General features: G+C 45.6%; 1 protein-coding gene across 1 annotated transcript in view; it reads right to left on the reverse strand.

The window, feature by feature from the left end:
- Positions 1-12,157: 12,157 nt before the first annotated feature.
- The window catches only part of WWOX (WW domain containing oxidoreductase), an 834,115-nt gene continuing 822,600 nt past the window's right edge, over positions 12,158-23,672 (reverse strand). Inside the window, exon 10 of the mRNA XM_044270184.1 lies at positions 12,158-12,832. Within this exon, the coding sequence (XP_044126119.1) occupies positions 12,644-12,832 (189 nt within the window). The 3' untranslated portion in view covers positions 12,158-12,643. The remainder of the gene's footprint in view (positions 12,833-23,672) is intronic.

A 23,672-nucleotide genomic window follows, 5' to 3' on the forward strand; every position in this document is an offset into this window, starting at 1 on the left:
CTCACTCAGCCTTCTGCTTCTGCAGCCTCCTCACTCTCTGCTGTGTGCACCCCCAAAGACACCACCACCAGCATAGCCCCTCCACTCGAGTCAGAGGAATTATTTTACCATCAATTCCCAGACCTTACCGATGCGCAGCCATTCTTGGCATCGGATGAGGAGGTAGCAATGGCCGCCGCCCAGCGGTCTGAGGACAGTACCCTGATCAGCCCAAGGGGGGTGGTCCCCGCTGTTGCTTCCTACTCCGAGATCTCTAATGTCAGTGGTGGTGAAGATGATGATGATGATGATGACGTGTTGATGGACGTCACGTGGGTGCCCACAAGAGAGGAAGAGGAGGGGAGTTCAGAGGGAGAGACGGAGCAGCAGATAGGGAGTAGAAGGAGGAGAAGCAGGCAAAACTCGCAGTGCACAGGAGGAAAAAAGCAGACTGCAAATGTATCTGGAGCCAGCCATCCACCATGCACGGTCACATCTTGCGCTCCCAGGGCGCCGGCACATGGCTCTGCAGTGTGGCCTTTTTTTTTTTACGTGTCAGCTGCTGACAATAGTGTTGCCATCTGCAGCCTGTGCTGTCAATGCATAAGTTGCGGTAAGCCCAACACTCACCTAGGGACGACCGCCTTAAGAAGGCACCTGGCCTCCCATCACCGAGCCCAGTGGGAGCAAAGCCGTCAGAATCCACAAAGCCACACTCCCGGCGCTCCACGTCCTGCCTCTTCTCCTTCTCCTCCCATTTGTCCTCCACACCACCTTCCACTGTGCCATCGCCGCGTTCATCTGGTACAAGGTAGACTTCCGTGGCCCAAATGTTTGAGTGTAAAAACATTATGACGCCAGATAATCCTGTTGCCCAACGGCTGACCGCCCGCTTGTCGGAACTGCTAGTCCACCAACTACTGCCATATAAATTGGTGGACTCGGAGGCCTTTAGAAAATTTGTGGCCATTGGCACACCGCAATGGAAGGTCCTCGGAAGGAAATATTTCTCCCAGAAGGGCATCCCAGAGCTATATGGCCACGTTCAGCGGCAAGTTAATATATCTCTGGCACACAGTGTCGGTGCCAAGATACATCTGACCACAGACACGTGGTCTAGCAAACACGTGCAGGAAAGGTACATATCTTTTACTGCCCACTGGGTGAACCTTCTGACGGCCATCAAACATGTAACCCGTGGCACCCATGTTAATTTAGTGTTACCGCCACGGAATCTTACGTCTCCTCCTCGGCTGACTTTTCCACTGCTACCGCCTCTTCCGCTGCACCCCCCAAGCTCCCCAGAACCTATCTGACGTGCCAGGTGAGACGTTGCCATGCTGTGCTGTGGCTGTTGTGCCTGGAAGCAAAGAGCCACACCGGTCCTGCACCGCTTTCAGCTCTGCAGTTACAGGTCGATCAGTGGCTAACCCTGCTAAATTTGACAGTTGGTAAAGTGGTGTGCGACAACGGTGCCAATCTGCTGAGCGTGCTGAAACAGGGCAAAATGACACACTTGCCGTGCATGTCACAGGTCCTGAACTTAGTCGTGCAGCGATTTGTTGCCAAATACCCCGGGGTCCAGGACATCTTGCAGCAGGCCAGGAAAATCTCTGGCCATTTAAGAAGATCTTACACGGCCTTGGCTCGCCTTGCTGACCTTCAGCGGCGACACCACGTTCCCGTCAGACGCCTGATTTGTGACTGCCCGACGCGCTGGAACTCCACCCTGTACGTACTTGATAGGCTGCTACAGCAGAAACGTGCCGTTAACGACTACCTGTACGAACTCTGCGGCAGGACAGGTTCTGGGGAGGTTGGTTTCTTTTCACCGCGCCAGTGGCTGCTCATGCGCGACGCATGCAGACTTCTGAGGCCATTTGATGAGATCACTAAACTGGTCAGTCACAGCCAGGGCGCCATCAGTGACATCGTACCTTACGCATTCTTTCTGGAGTGTGCATTGCATCGTGTCATTGATCAAGCCGTCGAGGAGCGGGAGCTGGAAGATGAGGAAGTCGCAATGCTGAATGAATTCCCGGGGGGGGGGGGGGGGCTACTCCATATGAGAAAAGTCAGCAGGAGTCTGAAGAGGAGTTAGAGGAGGATGTTGCCTGGGGGGAGGAGGAGGAGGAGCAAGAAGAGCAGGCTTTAAACTTTTCGGGGATCCGTGGTGTTCTCTGTGGCTGGGGGGGAGGAGACCGACATTCTCCTGGGCAATGAGCAGGAGCCAGGGTGCTCCACCGCTTCCAATGTAGTGCAAATGGGGGCCTTCATGCTCCAGTGTTTGAAGAGGAACCCCCGTATAAAAAGCATAAAGGGCAAGGACCTTTATTGGGTGACAACGTATTTAGAACCCTGATACAAACACAAAATGGGGGACATGTTACCAGCATCACAGAGGGCTGTCAGAATGCAGCATTTCCAGGCCTTACTGCGAGAGATGCTGCATTCTGCTGTTGTGGGCACTGGCAGAGGAATTTCCACCCACAGCGAAACAGGTGCGGGTACCAATCCTACCTCGCCTGCACAGGGCGGTTTGAAGATGTGTTGGTCACTTCGGATATGAGATCATTCTTGCAGCCAACCCATCGACAGCTGGATCCAGCCTCAGGGAACGCCTAGACCGACAGGTGTCCGACTAGATCGGGTTAACAGCCGATGTGGACCCTCTGAGAAGCGAGGAACCCCTTGACTACTGGGTGAGCAGGCTTGACCTGTGGCCAGAGCTGGCACAATTTGCCATGGAACTCTTGGCTTGCCCCTCGTCGAGTGTCCTGTCCGAGAGGACGTTCAGGGCAGCAGGGGGGGGGATCGTGACAGATAAGCGCACTCGCCTAGCTCACGACAGTGTGGATTACCTCACATTTTTTAAAATGAATGAGGGATGGATCTCTGAGGAATTCAACACCTGTGATGACCACGTGTAATTGAATTTCCTCATGTCAGCCCACACATATCCACCAGCACCCAGAACAAGGAATGGTCCTTGTATATACAGCGGCATAAAAGGCCTTTTATGTCAGGTAAATGCCAAATTTTTGGGGCCTGTACTGGCCGACAGTTACATTTTTATCCTGTGACCGCCTAATGTACCTCCAGCCAAAGAATCCAAAGTTCTTTGCCGTCAGGTGAATGCTTATTGCCTAATTTTTTAAGCCTGTACTAGCCGACAGTTACATTTTTTATCTCTAGCCACATAATCACACCCTCACCCTGTTACCCACACCCTCATTATAGTGGCGTATGAACCGCATTCACCAGAACCGTCTAATGTCACAGGGTCATGTGCCCCCCACCCCGTACTGTGCCCCCTTACACCCTGCATTGTGCCCTTTTACCACACCCTGTGCAGTGCCCCTAGTCATTCCCTGTACTGTTCCCTCTTATACCCTTTTATCCGGTCACGGTATGACGGTGTTATCCAGTCACTGTACAGAGGTGTTATCCGGTCAATGTTTGACGGTGGTATCCAATATCTGGATGGCCATAACTGTATCCCTTCCCCTGCCCACGCCATCCTTTTTTAGACCTGGCATAAGCGGGAAAAATATGCAGATTGCGGTGCTAAGGACCTTTGCGCCACAATCTGTGTCAGAAATACGCCTAACATAAACGTATTTCTATATAATAAATGACCACCTAATTGTATTATTATTTGGGGGTAGGGCTAATATCTTTATATTATATAGATTCTAGTGTATTATACTGGGCCCTGTATTTCTCAGTAGAAAATGATCCTTGGGAAGCACAGTCCTCACCCCTGACCACCAGGACCGGGTAGCGCTCTGACAGTACATGGCGGCCTCCCCTCTCCGCCACGCTGCTCCGTTGTGTACTGGTGCTTATTCTGACACCAGGGCTGGGTTAACATCCTATTTTTCCACCCATTTACTGATTACCAAAAATGTGTGTGTTAACAGATGCCGTACAGTGGCGTCCGTTCACCATACAGTTCCATGGTAGAAAAAAATATTATGTTAACGTATGCATTTTTGTAATGGACTCTGCAGGATACAAAAATGTGGAGTGCTGCACATTTGAATACATCAAGCCGATATTTTTCTAGGCTCCAGCAGGGCACATTTTTGAGAGTTTCCCTTTAAGACGCATAAAAATGGCGCCTGATTAAAATACATATTTTTTGTGGGAAGTTTTTCCAATGATCCCCCTCTGGTATCATTATGTCACTGTCCATGTTGTGGGACTATTTGTGTACTTCTAGTAAGTGTTTTCTGGCTGCAAATATGACCTGAAGGTTTTTCAGGTTCGCTTGCCATTAAAGTGAATGGGGCCCGCGCGGTTCACGAACATTTGATCGCGAACACGCGTTCGCGAATCGCCCTGGCCGATGTTCATCCATCACTAGTCATCATAAGGTTTCTTAGTGCTAGGGGTCCCCCAGAGATTACAATGATCTGTGGAGGAAACTCCTGCAACAAGTGTCAATTTTTTTTGCAGCACCTCCAGAGGCAAACTGAGGCATTGCATGGTTCCCTCCGAAATGAATAGGCTGCTGAGTGCTGAGAGATGCTCTTTGTAACTGCCCTCCGATCTGGCTAAGGAGCCTGAAAGAGGGCAACTACCCTTTTCAATTTAGAATTTCCTAAATGGGGTGTCTGAACCCTCAAAAATATATTACCTCTTGTGGATGGATAGATGATAAAAGTATGCAATTATTATTGCTAGGGGCTCATGTAATCCCCACTGATCACTAAAACTAGGCTCTGAGTCCCCAACATAAAGTAAGAAGAAGTTTGTCTGATAAGATAATGAGGCTAGGCCATGACTTGTAAAGTGCAAGACAATCCCTTTAAGAATAGTATCTCTCGGCATTGTGTTTTGAGGCATATCTGTGACTTCCAAGAAATCACTCGTAATGGCAAAAAAATTCCTGTCTTTACACCAAATAGGTGCCTGAAATTAAGACAAAGGGAATCTTTGTTGGATATTTAAGTTGTGCTGCCTCCAACCCAATGGGCTGAACCGCATGGTTGAGTTCTCCTTTTCATTTTATTGCCCAGCAGCTGGATTTATTTCCCTGTTTTGTATAGTTGTTATTTAGCTATCCTAATTTATTATCTGTATTGATTTATTAGATGCCATGTGGTTGTTTGGGGTATCCCTCTGGTATTCATTATTGGAGTCTTCATTGGTTTGTTCTTTTCTTTGACATCATCAATGGATCTGGGCCTCACTGGGCTCTACTTTCCCAGCAATGCGCTACTTCCTTGGATTTATGAGTACACAGTGTGTTCCTTGCTGCTTATATATTTTATTCAATGATGCTGCATAAATGTTTAATGTTCTTTTTTTTCTAAAATATATATATATATATATATATATATATATACACACACATATATATACACACACACACACACACACATTGCCTTGTATATGTTAAAATGATGTTCAAGAAAAAATTCCCATAAACTGGATCAGTTTACCTGGCGCCCTCCATTTCAGCTGCAGATCCACCGATTCCTTGGCTCCACTTTTGCCGGTACCGCTTCTCAGACTACCTGATGAAAGAGTGGAACTGAGTAAATAGGGAGTGACTTGGACTTGTAGAGAACAGTGTGCATCAGGTAGTCTGAGAACTGGTGCGGCCATCTTGAATAGTAAAAGAGGAGCACTGGAATCTGAGGATCTGCAGTAAAAAAAAGATGAAAAGGGGGGGCACCAGGTAAGTGTTCTGTTAATTCTCTAGTTAGTGATTTTTTTTCTTGAACCAGAGGACCACATTAATAAATCTGTCATGAACCATTTACCTTCATTCCCAAGTCGGGATTGTTTCCATTCTTTTCTTGATGGTGAATTTCCAAAAATTCTGTTCACACTATTGAAACATGTAAACGGTAAAACAGATCCGACAGGCTGTTCCAGCTGGGAATAGCCCCTCGGATCTGTCCAACCCCATTGACTATAATGGGGTCCAGCAGAGATCCAGCCACAACCCGGCAAATATGCTAAGGAGCGCCGGGTGAAAACTGCTGAGTGCATCGGTATTTGGCTGCCCGCTCCTCTGAATATGTGGCAATATGGTAGCTTCCGGCAATGCAGAGAGATCTGGCCGGCTGTTCCCTGCCGACTCAGCCTGCCGGATCTACAGTGGTAAAAAAAAGTGTGAAACTAGCCTAAGCTGCAAAGATAGCCCATGGAAGGGTTTAACACTGGATTTTGCTGTTTTTCCAATGGGCGTCTGTCAGCAGATCTGTACCTATTAAACTGTCTGACCTGTTGCATGTGTGCTTGGCAGCTGAAGACATCTGTGTTGCTTCAATGTTCATATGTGCCTCTATTGCTGGTAAAAATTGTGTTTTAGTATATGCAAATGAGCCTCTAGGAGCAACGGAGGTGTTACCATTACACTTAAAAGCTCTGTCCTCTCTGCAACTGCCACGTCTTCTCCACTTTACTTGACAGGGCTCAATCAAAGTGCAAAGGGTGCGGCAGTTGCAGAGAGAGAGACCCTCTAGGAGTAACGGAAACGCCCCCGTTGCTCCTAGAGGCTCATTTGCATACATTAAATCATCATTTTTCTCAGCAATGCGGGCACATATGAACAAGTGACCAAGAAAGATGCCTTCAGCTGCCAAGTGCACATGCAACAGGTCAGACAATTTCATAGGTAGAAATCTGCTGACAGATGCCCTCTAAGCCAGTGTCAACAACCTCTTTAAATCTTCATTTGGCTGCAATTTGTTCAATGTCCATCACCATAAATTGTAATAGCCAACCTTGTACTTTACATTTAGAAGTTGAGAGCTGACTTTGTCCCTGATTCAGATTGTTTTTTGACACAACATTCCATATAATCCATATGCAAAAAGAACTGGAGTACCTACAGATTTTCAGGAGAGCCTAGGCTCAGCACATCCACAGATGGCCCATGAGGACCAACCAGTCGGAAGCTGACAATGGAGTTGGGCACTTACTGCTGTGGTCTAATATGTTTTTTAGTTTTTTTCACAAATGACCTATTGGTTCTTGACTTTTCTGAGCAATGATAACATCTTAGGGTATGATGACTTTTTAAACAATGGCTTTCCTTCACCTTCTATAGGTGAAGGGTGAGCCCTCAGAAACATCTCGTCCTGTGGGTGCAAGATCCCACCATTTGACAGTGTTAGGTTCTGGTTTTCTTGGTTTACAGTGGTGTACCTGGCAATCATCTACCTCATTCTCTCAGGAGCCTAAAGTATAAAGGCTACAGCAAAAACCAAACCCAACATCCTACCATAGTACATTAATGATTTGGAGCATATTGGATAACAAATGTAACTTAATTTGTCATTTGCAGAGGTCAACTAACAAACCTGGAGATCTAAGGTAACTTCAAGCAGACTACAAAGCACAAGAACGGCAAGATAACACCGAATAAGCTCATCTCCATGAACTTTCCTTCATTAGAGAGGACAGGACAGATTTTCTCTTCAGGTAAACTGCTGGTCTAGGACGAACACGGTTAATCATGGTCAATCATGTGGACATTTTTTTTATCCTTTGTTGCAATGGAAGCAAAAAGAATATTCATCTATTTTCAAGGTTACTTTGTGACCATAACATCTTTTACACATCTATGCCCCATTCATGAAGCAGCCTAAATAGACTTGCATAGTGCAAGCAAAAAAAGAACAGCCCATCTACCCTTCTGTCTTGGCCTCTTCTGGCCCCTATTATCAGCTTTTATATATAGTTTAGGCACTACATGTACTTTGCAATGTAAAGCATAACTATACCTCTTTTCAGAATAAGTTGCCATGTACAGTATGTATGAATAATTGATTGCACTCTATATGGTCATGATATGACTTGTATCTGGCATTTTTAGCTGTTTTCCCTCTGCATGCAGGATCTCGAATTCTCAGTTGGCGCTGAGCTGGTCGGTGGAGACTAGCTCTAATGATGTCTGCTCTCTCAGAATCACCATATAGAACTTAAGGGGTTGTCTGAGTTATTTTTTTGTTCTTTGTATGTTTCTAACTAGGCAAATAAAAGGACTTTACAATTCACTTACTTTATCTCCAGTTGCTGCTTTCTCAGATTTCACTGAGGGTCACATGACCTGTGATGTCAGCCTCTCTTCCTGCTCTGATGATGTTTCGTGCACAAGCCTGAGAGAGCAGATCTGTGTCTGTAGACGAGACGTCAGTGTGCTGGCCATACACCCCTGCTCTGCCTGCTGCTGCTTATTGCTCTCTCCCTGGATTCTTGAGGAAAAACATTAACCCCTTCAGCTGCACGGACTCAGGGCTGAAGGCTTTACTGAGTAGCTGAAGGCAGTGAGGAGACAAATGCTGGGCACAGGAGCTGACAGAGGTGTTCTACAGAGCATTGCACATTGAACAGGTAGGGGGAAGATCCTGTGTGTATCAGCATTGTACAGCTAGGACTTGTAGTCCTACAAATACAACATGCTGCTGAGTCTCCCAGCAGGCAGACATGTCACTCAGGGCAGACTTATTCACTCCCTTTGCAGAGCAGGGGGAGGGGCAGAGATTGTTGTTATCGAAGGTAAACAAATGGTAGGAAGAGAACCAGGGAAATGAGGAAATGTATATCTTTTCGCCTAAAACTTGCTTAGTTTAGTTATGTATTGCCGCCCATCAGATTTACAGTACTATATATTTATTTTTCATAACTCGGACAACCCCTTTAATAGAGAAATGCTTAGCAGCATAGATGTGAATAAAGCACTTAGCGTAAGATATAACACTAAGGCAAGGGCTACACTGGTCATGATGCGACACCTATCGTGGCCCGGATCGCTGAGTAGCGGTGATCCCATAGAAATGCATAGGATTGCTGTGGCTGACGCATAAAATCCAACACGGCTGGATTTCTTGCAACTGCCGCAGTGATCCTATTTATTCTATAGGATCGCCATTACTCTTAGCGATTCTAACTGCGACAGGTGTTGCATGACCAGTGTCGCCCTGTAGCCCTTGCCTTAATATTAGATGCTGAATCATGGCTGTCTCGCTCTCTGCACTTCCTCTCTCCATAGACTTCTATGGGATGATGTAATCTGATCCTAGCAGGCAGCCCATTTTGGTTTGAACAAGAAGGTTTTCTCACAAATATCAGACAGAAATTAGTTTGGAAACGGGGATGCTGATAACTAGAGAACAAGGCATTTACCTCTGATAAATTACAAAGTTTGTTACATTTGCCTGTAGTATTGATTCATGTAAAGCTGGTGACCATTTAAAGGGGTTTTGTATGGTAAGTACTGATATTTAAATTAATTGGGTAGAAAGTAGTCAATGAAAGGAGACAGATGTCGTACTATGATCTTATATTTTATTGAAATCAAATTATTAATAGAATCAAACAGGTCTAAAAATCACAGATGACACAGAAGGGTAAAGGAACAATATCAGCTGTACATGGATAATGTTCTGACTAGTGATGACCGATGCAAGCTCCAGATGCTTCATCCAAAGCTTCAGAATAATACTGCACAGAGATCCGTCTCCATACTGTATTCAAATGTATGGGCTCCGATGAGCCGAAGTTAGTTATTTGCGAAGTCGTGCGTGACTTCGTTCAATAACTTCAGTAATTGATTTTTAAAGTGGAAAACCACTTTAAAACTTGAAACTGAACTCGGCTTTGGTTCGGACTGGTACCTTGGATCTGAAGCCGAGTTCGGTTTCAAGTTTTAAAATGGTTTCCCACTTCAAAAATAAATTACCAAAGTTATTCAACGAAGTCACGCGCGACTTCGTGAATAACTAACTTTGCCTCATCGGAGCCCATACATTCTAATACTGTAAGACTGATCTCTGTACGGTATTAATCCGAAGTTTTGAACGAAGCGACTTCGGATGTAGGATCTGACGCTCGCTTCACTCAACACCTAGTTCTGATATCCAGGGTGATCTTACACATCATGTTTTTTTGCCATTATTAGTGCAAAAGGAGTTTTGCCCCAATTTTATGCAATGTGTGACCTCGGCATCAGCCTAAAATTAATATTTTATTGAAGCAAACACAATTCACATTTTCATCCAACCAGTCTACATCGTCCTTTAAAAAATGAAAGCTTACAAAGTCAATTGTTTAATAATTTGTTCCTCAGTTTTCAGGATAGCCTTAGTATTCGGCCTCGTGCACACGATCGTATCCAATCCCCATTTTTTGCAGATCGTACATGGACATATTAATTTCTGCGCGCATCCATGCAGAACATGTCCTATTCTTTGGCAATTTTGCGGACAAGAATAGGCAGTTCTATTAGGTAAATGCAGCATGCACACAGACGTCATCCATATTTTGCGGATCTGCAAAATACATACGCTGGCCCAAGTTAGGCGCTATCATTATGGTCAATGCATCAGGAATTGCCACAGTGAACTTGATGGGTTATTCCCAAATCATGACCTGTTGGGTGGTGGTGGAGGGGGGCTGGAGTAGATGGACCTCCTTACACTGAGCGTTGGAATTCCTTTAGGCCTCTTTCACACGAGAGTGGCGTGTGGGAGCCCGATAAGATGCGGGTGCGTTGCGGTAAAATGCGAGTGCAAAGCGTTTTAATGCGTTTTGCACCCGCTTGAGAAAAATCGCCATGTTTGGTACCCAAACCCGGACTTCATCACTGAAGTTTGGGTTAGGTGTTGTGTCGATTTTATTATTTTCCCTTATAACATGGCTATAAGGGAAAATAATAGCATTCTTAATACAGAATGCAAAGTAAATTAGGAATGGAGGGGTTAAAAAAAAAAGCTAACTTACCTGCTCCATAGCTGCCGGTCTCTGTTCTATCTTCAGGACCTGGCAAAAGACCTGTGGTGACGTCACTATGGTGAGGGACAATGTGATTGGATCATGTGATGTGACGTCACCACAGGTCCTTAGCCGGCAGCTCAACATTACGGAAGACAGAGATCCGCAACTACGTGATCTAGTGGACTCGGTGACTTAATTTTATTTTTATTTTTTTAACCCCTCCATCACTATTTTACTTTGCATTCTGTATTCAGAATGCTATTATTTTTCCATATAACCATGTTATAAGGGAAAATAATACAGATCGGGTCCCCATCCCGATTGTCTCCTAGCAACCATGCGTGAAATTCGCACCGCATCCGCACTTGCTTGCGGGTGCTTGCGATTTTCACGCGGCCCCATTCACTTTTATGGGGCCTGCGTTGCGTGAAAAACGCAGAATATAGAGCATGCTGCGATTTTCACGCAACGCACAAGTGATGCGTGAAAATCACAGCTCATGTGCACAGCCCCATAGAAATGAATGGGTCCGGATTCAGTGCGGGTGCAATGCGTTCACCTCTACTCGCCCGTGTGAAAGGGGCCTTAGACTTTGTATGCTTTTCTGTACCATAGACCCTATCCTATCCACCTCCTCTTCCATTCACAATACATGTATGCTCAGCTGAGCCAAGCATGCCTGTGTAAAGAAGCGTTCACCCTCAGTTTTCTCATGTGAATGACCTCCTTACCTGGAGAAGTTTATGTAGATGGACTTGTTTACTCAGAAAAGAGAACATGTGCACTTTTTCATTAATCATCATGATTGGGAAACCTCAAGTAGCTGCTTGGGGCCACATTTGTCTAAAATAAAAACTGTCCTCTGAGCTTGCTCGGTTTTCTATGGTTTATTGTATGATGTTGGCATCACTTTGGTTACAGGGGTCATATTAGATCAGGCATCCTCACACTGCGGCCCTGCAGCTGTTGCAAAACTACAACTCCCACAATGCCCTGCTGTAGGGTTTTCGGGCATGCTGGGAGTTGTAGTTTTGCAACAGCTGGAGGGCCGCACTTTGAGGATGCCTTTATTAGATCATAAAATGGGGTCTCTTATCCATGGAATGTGTCCGGAATTGTAGCTCAGCTTCACTGAAATAAAAGGGGCAGAGCTGCAATACCAGACTCAACCCATTAACTATGGGGGCGCTATTTCTAGGGAAGAAACCGCTACCTTTATCATCCACCTCATACTCCCTTTTAAAACTAAAATAAGCCTATGGCTACATGCACACGAACGTTGCTTGTTTCCGTGTCCGTTCCGTTTTTTTTGCAGATAGGATACAGACCTATTCATTTCAATGGGTCCGCAAAAAACGCGGAGACACGGTATTGTCTGCATCAGTATGTCTGTTCCATTGCCCCGCCAAAAAAATAGTGCATGTCCTTTTTTTTTCTAGTTTGCGGACAAGGATAGGCATGATTACAATGGATCCGCAAAACAAACGGATGCCATACGGAATGTCATCCGCTTTTTTTTTTGCAGACAGCAAAACACATACGGTCGTGTGCATGTAGCCTATATCAGATGATAAAATTGTAATGTGATGCCAGCATTGCGTTTTATCAGACACAGGACAATGGTCGGAGGAGGAACTTTCACTGTTTCTTTTAATTTGATTTCTCCCTAATTTTAAGACAAAGGAATAGGCTTAACCAGCGACTAGAAAGAGATATTGTCCCTTTAACCCTGCAGAATTCCCCATTTCCCTCTAGTACTTAACATTTTTCACCATGTTGTGACTGCTATTATTCCATTTAACACTAGTTAATCTGTATCAGAGGTATATGGAAACCCTCTTGATGATAGGGTTGGAAAGCTTCCAAAGCTGGCAGGTTCCTAACGCACACACACGCCACGTGTTTTGATCCTAACGGCGGCTCCCTGCTATTCGGACTGGCTGCCAACTCGTTCTTGGATAAGCCTCTCGCTCAGCTCCCACAAGGCCTCCGCCGTCTCCTCTCTCTGGGCCTCCTGCGAAGGCAGGCAGCGGCAGCAGTTGTTGAAGTACATCCCTCCGAGGCCCTCTAGGTCTGGGGAGACCGCACAGTAGACAGAAGTGGCAGCTCCTTGTTGCTAGAAGAGAAAAGATAGGTATCAGTTGAATGGCACGGCGTTAATTATAGTCAGGATTGACGAACATCAGTGCAGTATGGTATTCGCATCAGCGGCTATGCTGAGCCTTCAGAAATGAAGCATTGCCTGCAAGACAATGTCATTGAGATAAGACTTGAGAAAGTAGCCTGCGTGTTCCTGGATCAATTCTAGAATTCTGTTTGGGTTTCTTAGATCCAGATTTACATGGAAAAGCATAAGAAAATATGACGGATGGTTATTTATCAATAATATAATATATTTATATAGCGCCACCATATTCCTCAGCGCTTTACAAATTCATGGTGTTCATGTACAAAACAAAAGTCACTCACTGACTAATATTCAACGGAAACACTAGGAGTCAGGGCCCTGCCCGCAAGAGCTTACAATCTATGAGGAATTGGGGGAGAGCCATTATTGAACTGACAGGAGTGGTGCCGGCCGATCTGCTTCAGGTTTGGGACTACTAAAGGATCGAGTTTAGGCCAGAGGAGTTGGTGGGGAAAGTCATTTTAGGTAGCGTGATAAGCCTGCCTGAAAAGATGAGCTTTTAAAGGGAACCTGTCACCTTCCAAAACCATCTTTTTAGGCCTCCTTATGCTCCAGGATTAGTTTGAAAGTTCTAATTTAGCCCCAAATGTAAACTTAAGTAATGGGGCAAACAAGTACAATAGACCAATGAATCCAAAGTAACAATAGGAGAACTGAGTTTCTTAGTGGTAAGAGTATTGTTCAGAATGTAAAGTTTGCAAGTACCAAGATCCAGAACTTGTGTCCTGGGATCTTCACCACCTCATAAGCATGATGAAAGTTAGGAACTGTTTAATACTGATGACCTATCCTCAGGATGGGTCATCAGTATCTGATCAGAGGGGGTCTCACATCAGGAAGCCCCTCCGATCAGCTGATTGAGGAGGCTTCTGGCTTCATTGAGCACCACGGTCTTCTTGCAGCTTACTCTGGGCCAATGATGTCAGGTTCATCGATCACGTGGCATAGGTGCAGTTCATTGCCAATCAAGTGAATGGGGCTTAGCTGCGATACCAAACACAGCCACTATACAATGTACAGCACTGTGCTTGGTATGCTTTGAGGCTATAGGCCTCCTCAAACAGCTGAAGGACGGGTGTCCCGGATTTCGGACCCCCATCGATTAGATACTGATCACCTATCACCAGAAATTACTATTCTTGTCCACAATATGAACAGAAATAGGACATGTTCTATAACTTGTGGAACAGACATATGGATGCAGACAGATCCCATTTCTGAGGTCCCACAGAATTGAACAGGTCCGCGTGCAATCTGTAAAAAAAAATGCATATTGGACATGGATGCTAAACATGGTCCCAAAGCCGTCTTGGTCAATCTGACCCACCCAGAGCACTTCTGGGTGGTCAGACTTCATGCACACCACATGGAGGGCCAACAGGGCAGTAATATGGACCTATAGCTGCCATACAGCATCCACGTACTTGACTTTTTGCATGTAAGGCTCCCTTACCCATTGAGAAAATGGGACGGCATCCAGCATGATAGATGCAGAACGTTTTAGGCTTCAACAGAGAAGAGGATAGCGCTCTACTACTGACTTGTCATATAGCCTCCATACATGTACCGCACATAGCAGTACATGCCATTTGCCGCCACATCTGCAGACGAAAAGCACAAACGCCACATTTATCCCTTTTCTATCATTGCAGTCATCTGGCCATTTGTATAGATCTTCTCTCCTCCCTTTCCAGAAATCAATTGAAGGCTCTTATTTAAAGGTATTATGTTGAACATCATTCTGTTGAAGGATGGACTCTGCCTCTCCCGAATCCCGGCCCGCTAATGCCGAGGAGCAATATAGTCTGACACATCTGATATAAAAAAATATGGCTCAGAATTAACCCAGGCACTCCAATTAAGCCCATCACGGAAAGTGCAATTGGGACGCCAGCCAACACTGTCCATACATTTCTGGTCAGGAGTATTTCACGCCAGCAAATGCTGCTGGGAACGTAAGCGTTTAAAGAGATCCCCCCCTCCATACACCCACTTGCAGGGATGCCCAGGAAATATTAACCGTTGCACTGCCAGCAGATTGGCATTGCAGGGGGTTACGCTAGGTCAACACAATGCCCATCAGTCTCCGCTAGTAAAAAAAAAAACTCAAAAAAAATCATAATAATAACATTTCTCTGGACGGCTGCCACCCGGCATAATTGTACTTAAAGAAATGAAGGGGAAACATTATAGATTTAGCTGTGGTTTTATTCACATTTTTGCCAGTAAGTTAATTAGCGAATTACCAGGAAATATTTTGGCAGATAGCTGCTGCTCCGCCGGGAGATTGGGAGCGCCGGCCGCTCCTTCCCCTGTCATTTGGACTATATAGTAACATAAGGTATTGCTCATTTCTCTGACACTAAAGTTTTATTTTTAGGGACGATCTATCTTTTTTTTTTTTTTTTTTTACAGATAATGTGAAATGAGAATAAATCTTGTACAGCCAATTCAGGGGCGAAAACGCAGCCTCATGTGAGCTACATATTTTATGAAAAATGTGACGCGCATCGACAGGATGTAGCTTAGACAGTAAAGAATGTATTTCTACGTCCATGTCTGCTGTATAGGGCAGTGGATCCCAGCCTGTGGATCATTAGGTGCCAGGACACTACAACTCCCAGCATGTTCAGACTGCTGAAAAGCAACAGATTGGAGACCACTGGCAGATTGTAGGGGCAGTTCTAACCCTTTGTACCATCCCCAGGATAGGCCATCAGTAGGTGATGGGCGGGGGTCCGATACACCGCATCCCCGGTGATCAGCTGTTCGGCAATAGCACTGGCTCCTGTTGTGGACTGAGCTGGTACCAGCAGCACCGCTCCCACTGTCAATGCCGTATCGACCTTATTCCACTACAAAGTGGACGGAGTAGCAGAAATATTGCGGAACATCTGATGGTGGGGGTGCAGGGTGTCAGACCCATGCCGATCAGATAGTGAAAAGCCTTGTACCTGACATGTCCCAGATATCTCCCCAGTCATTGCTCTGCTACATTATCTTCAGCCTGGCTGCCCAGGGAGTGTGTCCTTTCTGGTGCAGCTTTCTTCCTCTAGCGGCCACAGCGTCTAACAGAACCAGTGGCTGGTGGCAGTTGAAAGTTTAAACTGAGCATGTGCGACCAGCTCAGTGAGACGGACAAAAAAAATAAGGAAAATAACAAACAGCAGGTGGCGCCATACAGATACATTTTATTGAATAACTCATTGGCTGTACAAAAATTTTAATTGCATACAATTACAAACGTATTCAGATCCAGGTGCTGGATAGACACAATCCTTTTAAGTCCTTGCTACTTGCCTAATAGAGTATTCCCTCAATGCTTACTCAGTCTGAGACCTCATAAAAGGAGCCACTACTGGTCTACATTACTACAAAGCATAGTATAGCAGTATTGTATTACGGGCCCGGTGCAGTATTATGGGTCGGTACCACTCAGAACTGTTACACACCTATAATAAGGACTATCACGAGGTGCCATATATCCACATGACTAACGCTTCCCTAGGAACTTGGCATTTGTCTCATCATCATCCTCTAAGAACTGAGCAGATCCCATCTGAACCCCGAGTGACAATTTCATTTTCTGAGCTATTTTGATGGCATAATAGCAAGTTTTAATCTTTCCCTCATCATCTTTCGGGTCAGACGTGGTGGCAGCGAGTGAGAGGGGTTGTCAGGTACCTCATTAGCGCACCATTCTGCGCTGCTGATAGGAACTGAAACCCTTGCAAATACTGATAAAGCCGCGAGCCCTTTAATCACTTCCTGATGACTCTAAAATGTCACCCGGCCGGTGTCGTGTCAGTCCGTCATGTGACAAGGACACGGCGCTGAATAGAATTAATGTTAACTAATTCAGCATGGAAGAAAATGGCTCTAACAATGGACTTGTCACCGGCGTCGCCTCCGTCACTTTGATGCCATGCAGGAAACAATTTGACTGATAAATACCGAAGAACGTTAACGTGTCTGTCAGAACAGAACCGGTCATACTATTCGCCTATCGGATACATCATTATCTGATATATAAAGCTGAGTGTATGTATGTGTGTATATGTTTGTCCGCTAAAGCAGTGTTTCCCAACCAATGTGCCTCCAGCTGTTGCAAAACTACAACTCCTAGCATGCCCAGACAGCCTTTGGCTGTGCGGGCATGCTGGGAGTTATAGTTTTGCAACAGCTGGAAGCACACTGGTTGGGAAACACTGCGCTAAAGGAATCCGCACAGTGCTGTGGAGGTCACAGTTCAGGGGGCAGGTAGGGTGGCCATTAAGGCCACCCCAAAAAGACCGTCCCCAGGTCCCACTAAGCCACGCCTCTGATTCAGTTAGACCACGCCCCCTCCCACTCCTTAGCCGACAGGGATTGAAAAAATGAAGTTAAAAATCAACTTCTGTCAGCTGCAGAGTTGGGAGGGAGGGTGACTTTCTCCCTACAGCTCACACTCAGACAGCACAGTGCTGCTGTCTTAGAGTGAGCTGTTCAAAAGGACACGCCCCCGATCCGCTTAGGTCATGCCCCCTCCCACTCCTCTGCCAACAAGGATTGAAAAATGAAGTTAAAAATCAACTTCTAGGTACAGTGCTGCTGTCTGAGAGTGAGCTGTTCAAAAGGACATCCCTGTGTCCGTCCAGGCCCGGTGCCAGAAGGAGGACAGGAAGTCTGAAAGCCGGACCGTCCAGCCTAAAACTGGACCTCTGTCCACCCTAGAGGCAGGCTGCTCTGAAGGTCACAGTTAAGGGGGTGGGATGCTGTGTAGGTCACTGCTAAGGTAGTGGGGTGCTATAGATGTAACTGTTATAGTGGATACTGTCGATATCTTTTAATGACACACACAAGCATTAAATGTAAAAGATTAAATATACCCGTGCAAAGCCGGGTCCTTCCGCTAGTTGAGAAAAAAGTGGCCCCATGTTGCAGGCAGGTCCAAATTGACAAAAGGCAACATATTTAGTCAGGGCCATCAATACCATAGTGCAGAGCAATATACAGGCCCAGCTGAACCAAATACCACAGTGCAGCACAAAATACTGCCACCTGCTGCACAGTATTCAACGGTATCATTGTCCTGAGGACGTCCATACAGTTGAATCCAGGAGGACACCTGCGGCTGCTGGCCAGGTGCAAAGGAGAGAATCAGATCATAATGTAACCGGCTGGCGGCCGTGAGGAGGGCTTGAATGGCCATCCTAGGCATCGGCCCACTGGAAAATTTCCCTGTGGAGTCTATGGCCAATCCATTCCTGGGGTTCAATAATGATGTACCCTATAGTCTAATGCAAATCAGGAACATAATCCCCATCGTTATATATTTCATGAAAATTTAGCTCAGGCTGGTAAATCCTGTAGGCTAGTAATACTAGCAATACTATTATACTCGAATATTGAATGCTATAATATCAGTAGTATACAGTATGAGTAAAATCCTTAAAGGGCATCTGTCAGCAGATTTGTCCCTATGACACTGGCTGACCTGTTACATGTGCGCTTGGCAGCTGAAGGCATCTGTGTTGGTCCCATGTTCATATGTGCCCGCATTGATGAGAAAAATGATGTTTTAATATATGCAAATGAGCCTCTAGGAGCAACGGGGGAGTTACCATTACACCTTTAGGCTGGTGGTACCCGATAACCATTCTCGTGATCAGTGGGGGTTCCAGCTGTAGGACCACCACTGATCTGTCACCCCCCCCTCCCCCATCCTGTGGATAGGGGATAATTTTTAACAACTGGAATACCCCATAAAAGCAAATTGTTTCTTCTCCTCCTAGGCTGGTGATATCGCGTTCATCGGTCACATGGCCTCAGTCCCATATAAGCACAGACACCATCCAATGGACGGCGCTGTGCTTGATATGCTGCAAGGAGGCCGTAGTGCCGCAGACTCTTCAAACATGTCATGTGCCGGGAGTCAGACCCCCACCAATCAGGTATAGATGACCTATCCTAAGGATAGGCCATCAATCTTAAATTCCCAGACAACCCCCTTAACTTACCTTTACATACAGTCTTTGTAAGGCTGTAGATAACACACCGCAATATCATAATGCACTGTGCAAGGTGACGAGCTCCGCTCTACTAGACGTGTATAATGTGACGGTATCTCCAGTTATGCACACTCCGTCTCCATACTGTATCTTGTGTCTCTCTCGGCGCTGGGATTGTAATCTAGGCTGGCAATGTGCACTAGTCCCCGTGAAACATCTGTCACTGTGCATCTCGCCGGCAGCTCCGGGAAGGAGTTAAGTGAAATGTTGCTCTTGACGAGATGAGATTTCTTCCTAGTATCTTTACTCGACTACACTCAACCCCGGGCCTTCCACCGAGCGGTGTCAGAGAAGCACATTGTCACAGTGATGGAAACGGCTAAATTGATGTCCTCGTTTTTTCCCCCTTTAAGCCATTTAACTTAAACACCATTAGATCGCATCAGTTTTGTGCTAGCGAGCAACAGGAAAGTTAACGAGCAAGTGACCTTTCAGGAGTGAAGCAGTAATAAGATATCACTGCTGTCCTCTGCGTCTGTAACCAATATCCATCTACTCGCGCCTACGCCGAGTATACAGGGAGAGATGATTGGGGCCGACACAGGAGCAATCATTATGTATACTCATGTAGCAGCGCTGAATATGTTGGAGTTTTCCAGTGCAACAAAAATTGGTGGCAGCGGGCTCAGAAGAGCCTAAAACAGAGAGGCCCAACCTGCGGCCATCCAGCTGTTACAAAACTACAACTCCCAGCATGCTTGGACAGTTGCAGTTTTACAACAGCTGGAGGGCCGCAGGTTGAGCATAAAGGGTTACTAACATTTCTGAAAACTTTTGATATGCCATAGAGACCTATCAAAAGTTTTGATTGGTGGGGGTCTGAGTGCCAAGACCCCCACCAACTTCTAGAATGAGGAGAGAGAAGCACTTGTATAGCACGCTCTCTCCTAACTGCAGGAGAGGAGGTGAGAAAGCCCTATAGACTTTCTGTTGAGTCCGTCTCACTTCCCCTCCTGGAGCGTGATATGTGAGCGCTTCTTTCTAATCATTCTAGCAATTGGGTGGTGGTGGTGGGGGGAGGTTCTCAGCACTCAGACCCCATCGGTCAAATCTTTTAATATGCCTTTATACATAAAAAAAATTCTGAAAAACTCAGTGACCCTTTAAAAACTTAAAAAGAACCGACCCCCTGCTGCTCACATCCCTCCTGCTTTCTACTTCCTGTTCCCGTTTTGACACACAGGAAATGGCCAAGTCACCGCGCCGGGTCAAGACTGGAGCAGGAAGTAGAGAGCAGAGGGAACCAGCTACCATTCTGGCCCAATTTAAAAAATTTCTATGCACCGGATAACCCCTTTACCTCAAAGATCAAAAAGCACATTACTTGCGTTTTTCTATCATGATAAACCCAGCACTGCCATTTCTGTACCCCCGTACGTCATGTTTTTTTTTTTAATAGTGAGGTCTTTGAGTCTGAGTTTCACATGAGCGTATTCAGTCTGGGAAACTCGCTCTGTGTGTGAGAGCAGCAGTTCCCAGACTGAATACTGCTCCTGTAACACGAACTGACAGCATTAGGCCTCATGCACACGACAGTTGTTTTTTGCGTCTGCAAATTGTGCGTCCATCAAAAAAAACTGATGCAGCATCCGTTTTTTGGGGAGGATCAGTTTTTTTCCACAGATCCCTTGTAATAAATGCCTATCCTTGACCGCAAATGTGAAAAAAGTAGGACATGCACTATTTTTTTTTTTTTGCTGAAGGGAAACGCGAACAACGGACGCGGAACACAAACGGATGAACTATAAGCATTTGTTTGCTGACCCATTGAAATGAATGGGTCCCCATTCTATCTGCAAAAAAAAAACTAAACGGAGGCCAAGAAAAACAACTGTTGTGTGCATGAGGCCTTATAATGATTTATAATGCTGTGTGTTCCTGCCTGACCTCGGATTTACTGAACTGTACTCACATAATGCAATAAGTACAATTCAGTACAGCCGTGGCCAGACTGGGAATTCATAGTTTGTGTCACAAAAGTAGCATTCAGCTCATAAAATACTGCTCTCACATGGACTGAATACAGTCGTGTGAAACGGGGCTAAGGCTAGGTCTACACGACGACATAAGTCGCGCGACAGATAGGGCGCAACAGTTGTCGCGCGACATTTTGTTGCACTAATGTCGCGCGACAATTTTTATAATGGCAGTCTATGGTGTCGCACTGCAACATGCGACATGTTGCGACTGCGACGCAACAGTCGCAGAAAAATCCATCTTGAATGGATTTTCTGCGACTGTCGCGTCGCAGTCGCAGCATGTCGCAGTGCGACACCATAGACTGCCATTATAAAAATTGTCGCGCGACATTGGTGCAACAAATGTCGTCGTGTAGACCTAGCCTAAGGTTCAAGGGCCTGTGTTCATATGCTAGTACCGCACCCATGATAGCTATACCCCTGGCACCTCATGTATGTACATGTCTGTTTTAAGGCCAGGACCAACACTATGTAAGAGTTGTGTAATAACTGGTGCCCAAAGAGCTCACTGCAAAGTTACTTAACCCCTTATAGGCCGCAGACTGTCTTTTGACCACAGGCAGTGTGGGGCTTTAGTCTGCATTGAAGATTTTTGGTGTTGATGGAACCAGAGTGGGGGTAAGCATCTCCCAGAGCTCTTCTGTTTTAAGGGTCTAGCTGTAAGTAACAGCTCCTGCTCTACAACCAGGGTTGCAGGAAGATGTTAACCCTTTGACTACCATAGTCTGTGATCAAAGAGGGCTCCCTCTTTGGATGAGGTCAGCATAATGTATTTGCCTAAAGGAATGATAGAATAGGAATACCTTAACAAGATATTTATTTATCTTTTCCAAGCTAAGAGAGAAGAATCATACGTTTTACGTGATTTGAACACACCAAGGCCCACCACCTTGGTTATGTTTAAGATCTTTCCAATGCCTGTGGACACCACCAGTCCGCCAAATTCCAAAGACTCCTCACTTGACAACATCTCTTATGCCTACATACAGTAGATGACCTCCTTCCAGTTAAAGGAAGAATCGGCAGCTTGAAGAGAATGGGCATCCATATCTGTCGGCTGAACCTTCATTTGGCCAAAAGATGGGTCTCTTGGACTACTTATACACATGTACAATTGGCTCAGGTCAAGTATGCTGTGTGCTGACAATGAGTAGTAAGGTGCTACCAGGTAAATTCTGACAGGGGTTTATCTTCCCAAGGACAAAATAATTGACAATTGCAATCCAAATTTTTAATCTTTATCTCCCCCCCAAAATGATCGGGAGAGGCCTCCATACACATTAAATGATCAACCAGTCCAGTTGAAATCAACATGTTTGGCTAACATTTATCTAATGTGTACTGCCTGCTCAATTCTGTTCTCAGAGAGTCTATATTTTGGATAAAGTAGCTCCAAGAGTGAATCTATATTTGAAAATCAATGTCAGAGAAAACAATGAAGGTAGTCCTTTTCTAGGCTCATCCAAAAGTAAAGGTCTACCTTCCTGAAAATGCCCAGTGTTGGTTGACAGAAGGTATAATCCAATTGCTTATCTAGAGATGATCCTGAAGAAAACCCAAAGGATATGCTCCCTATCTTGTACATTTGAAGAAGAAAAGAAAGGTGGTTGGTTGCCTAGGCATCTTTTCCGTAAAGGGGTCATCCAGGTTTTGAAGAAAATAGGGTTGCTTTGCCATGGTCGTGTGCTACTGCAGCTCAGCCCTATTCACCCAGGAGCTGAGCTGCAATATCAGACACAACCATATTTTTCTAATCATGGACAACCCCTTAAAACATAACCCTTCCTAGATCATGCCCGGAACCTACACTAAGTAATCTTTTTACGTGAGCTTTTCCTCTTGAGCTTGAGACGAACCTATTAAGTTGAGTGTTGAAACGTTAAGCTGACGCGGTCTTTGTGTTCAAGTGCGGCCGTACAACTCTCTCAATTGGAAGTGACGAATGCTTGAGAGAATTGTTATCTTTTTCTAGACAAAACCCATTACTTTCACACTAGGAGGGCAGTGCAACCACAATCGTGGAGGAGCAGCTGTTTATAAAGATCTGGGTGCTACTGGAATTTACAGCTCTTTTATAAGGTGATATTCACACACAGCAGATCTGTTGATGAAATTTCTGCGGCTGAAAATCAGTTCTATTTATCTGAATGGGGTTCGGCAACAAGCACATAGGGGAGATTTATTTAAATCGGATTATAATATGGTCTTAATCTAAAGCAAAAAGCTCAAAATGTAACAAACGTTGCAAGCCTCTTAAAGGGGTATTACCATCTCAAATAATGGGCGCATATTGCTAGTATATGCCTCCATTGTCTTAAAGGTGCAGGTCCCACCTCAGGGACCCGCACCTACACCGAAAATGGAGCGGGGAAGGAGGTGGCCGGAGGACCTTGGGTTTTCTGGGGTCCGCCACTGCCAAGCGCTCTCCCGATAGAAGTGAATGGCAGCGCACCTCGTTTGCTCTGCCACCGCTCCCATTCATTTCTATGGCGCCAACTGAAATAGCCAAGACCGCACTAAGCCATTTTCGGCAGCCCCATAGAAATGAATGGAGGGCGGCTGCGCATGCACAGTGAGCCCTCCACAACCTTCAGGGATCCGTTCTCGATGTAGGCAGAGGTGGGACCCGCACCTATCAGACAATGGGGACATATAAAAGCGATACGGAGTGTCTGAGCGTTAAGAAACCAAATCTACTCCTACTATGAGGCCAGAAATTGGTGTAAATTATGGAAAATC

The sequence above is a fragment of the Bufo gargarizans genome, chromosome 10 (assembly GCF_014858855.1).
Source record: "Bufo gargarizans isolate SCDJY-AF-19 chromosome 10, ASM1485885v1, whole genome shotgun sequence".
Lineage (NCBI taxonomy): Eukaryota > Metazoa > Chordata > Amphibia > Anura > Bufonidae > Bufo > Bufo gargarizans.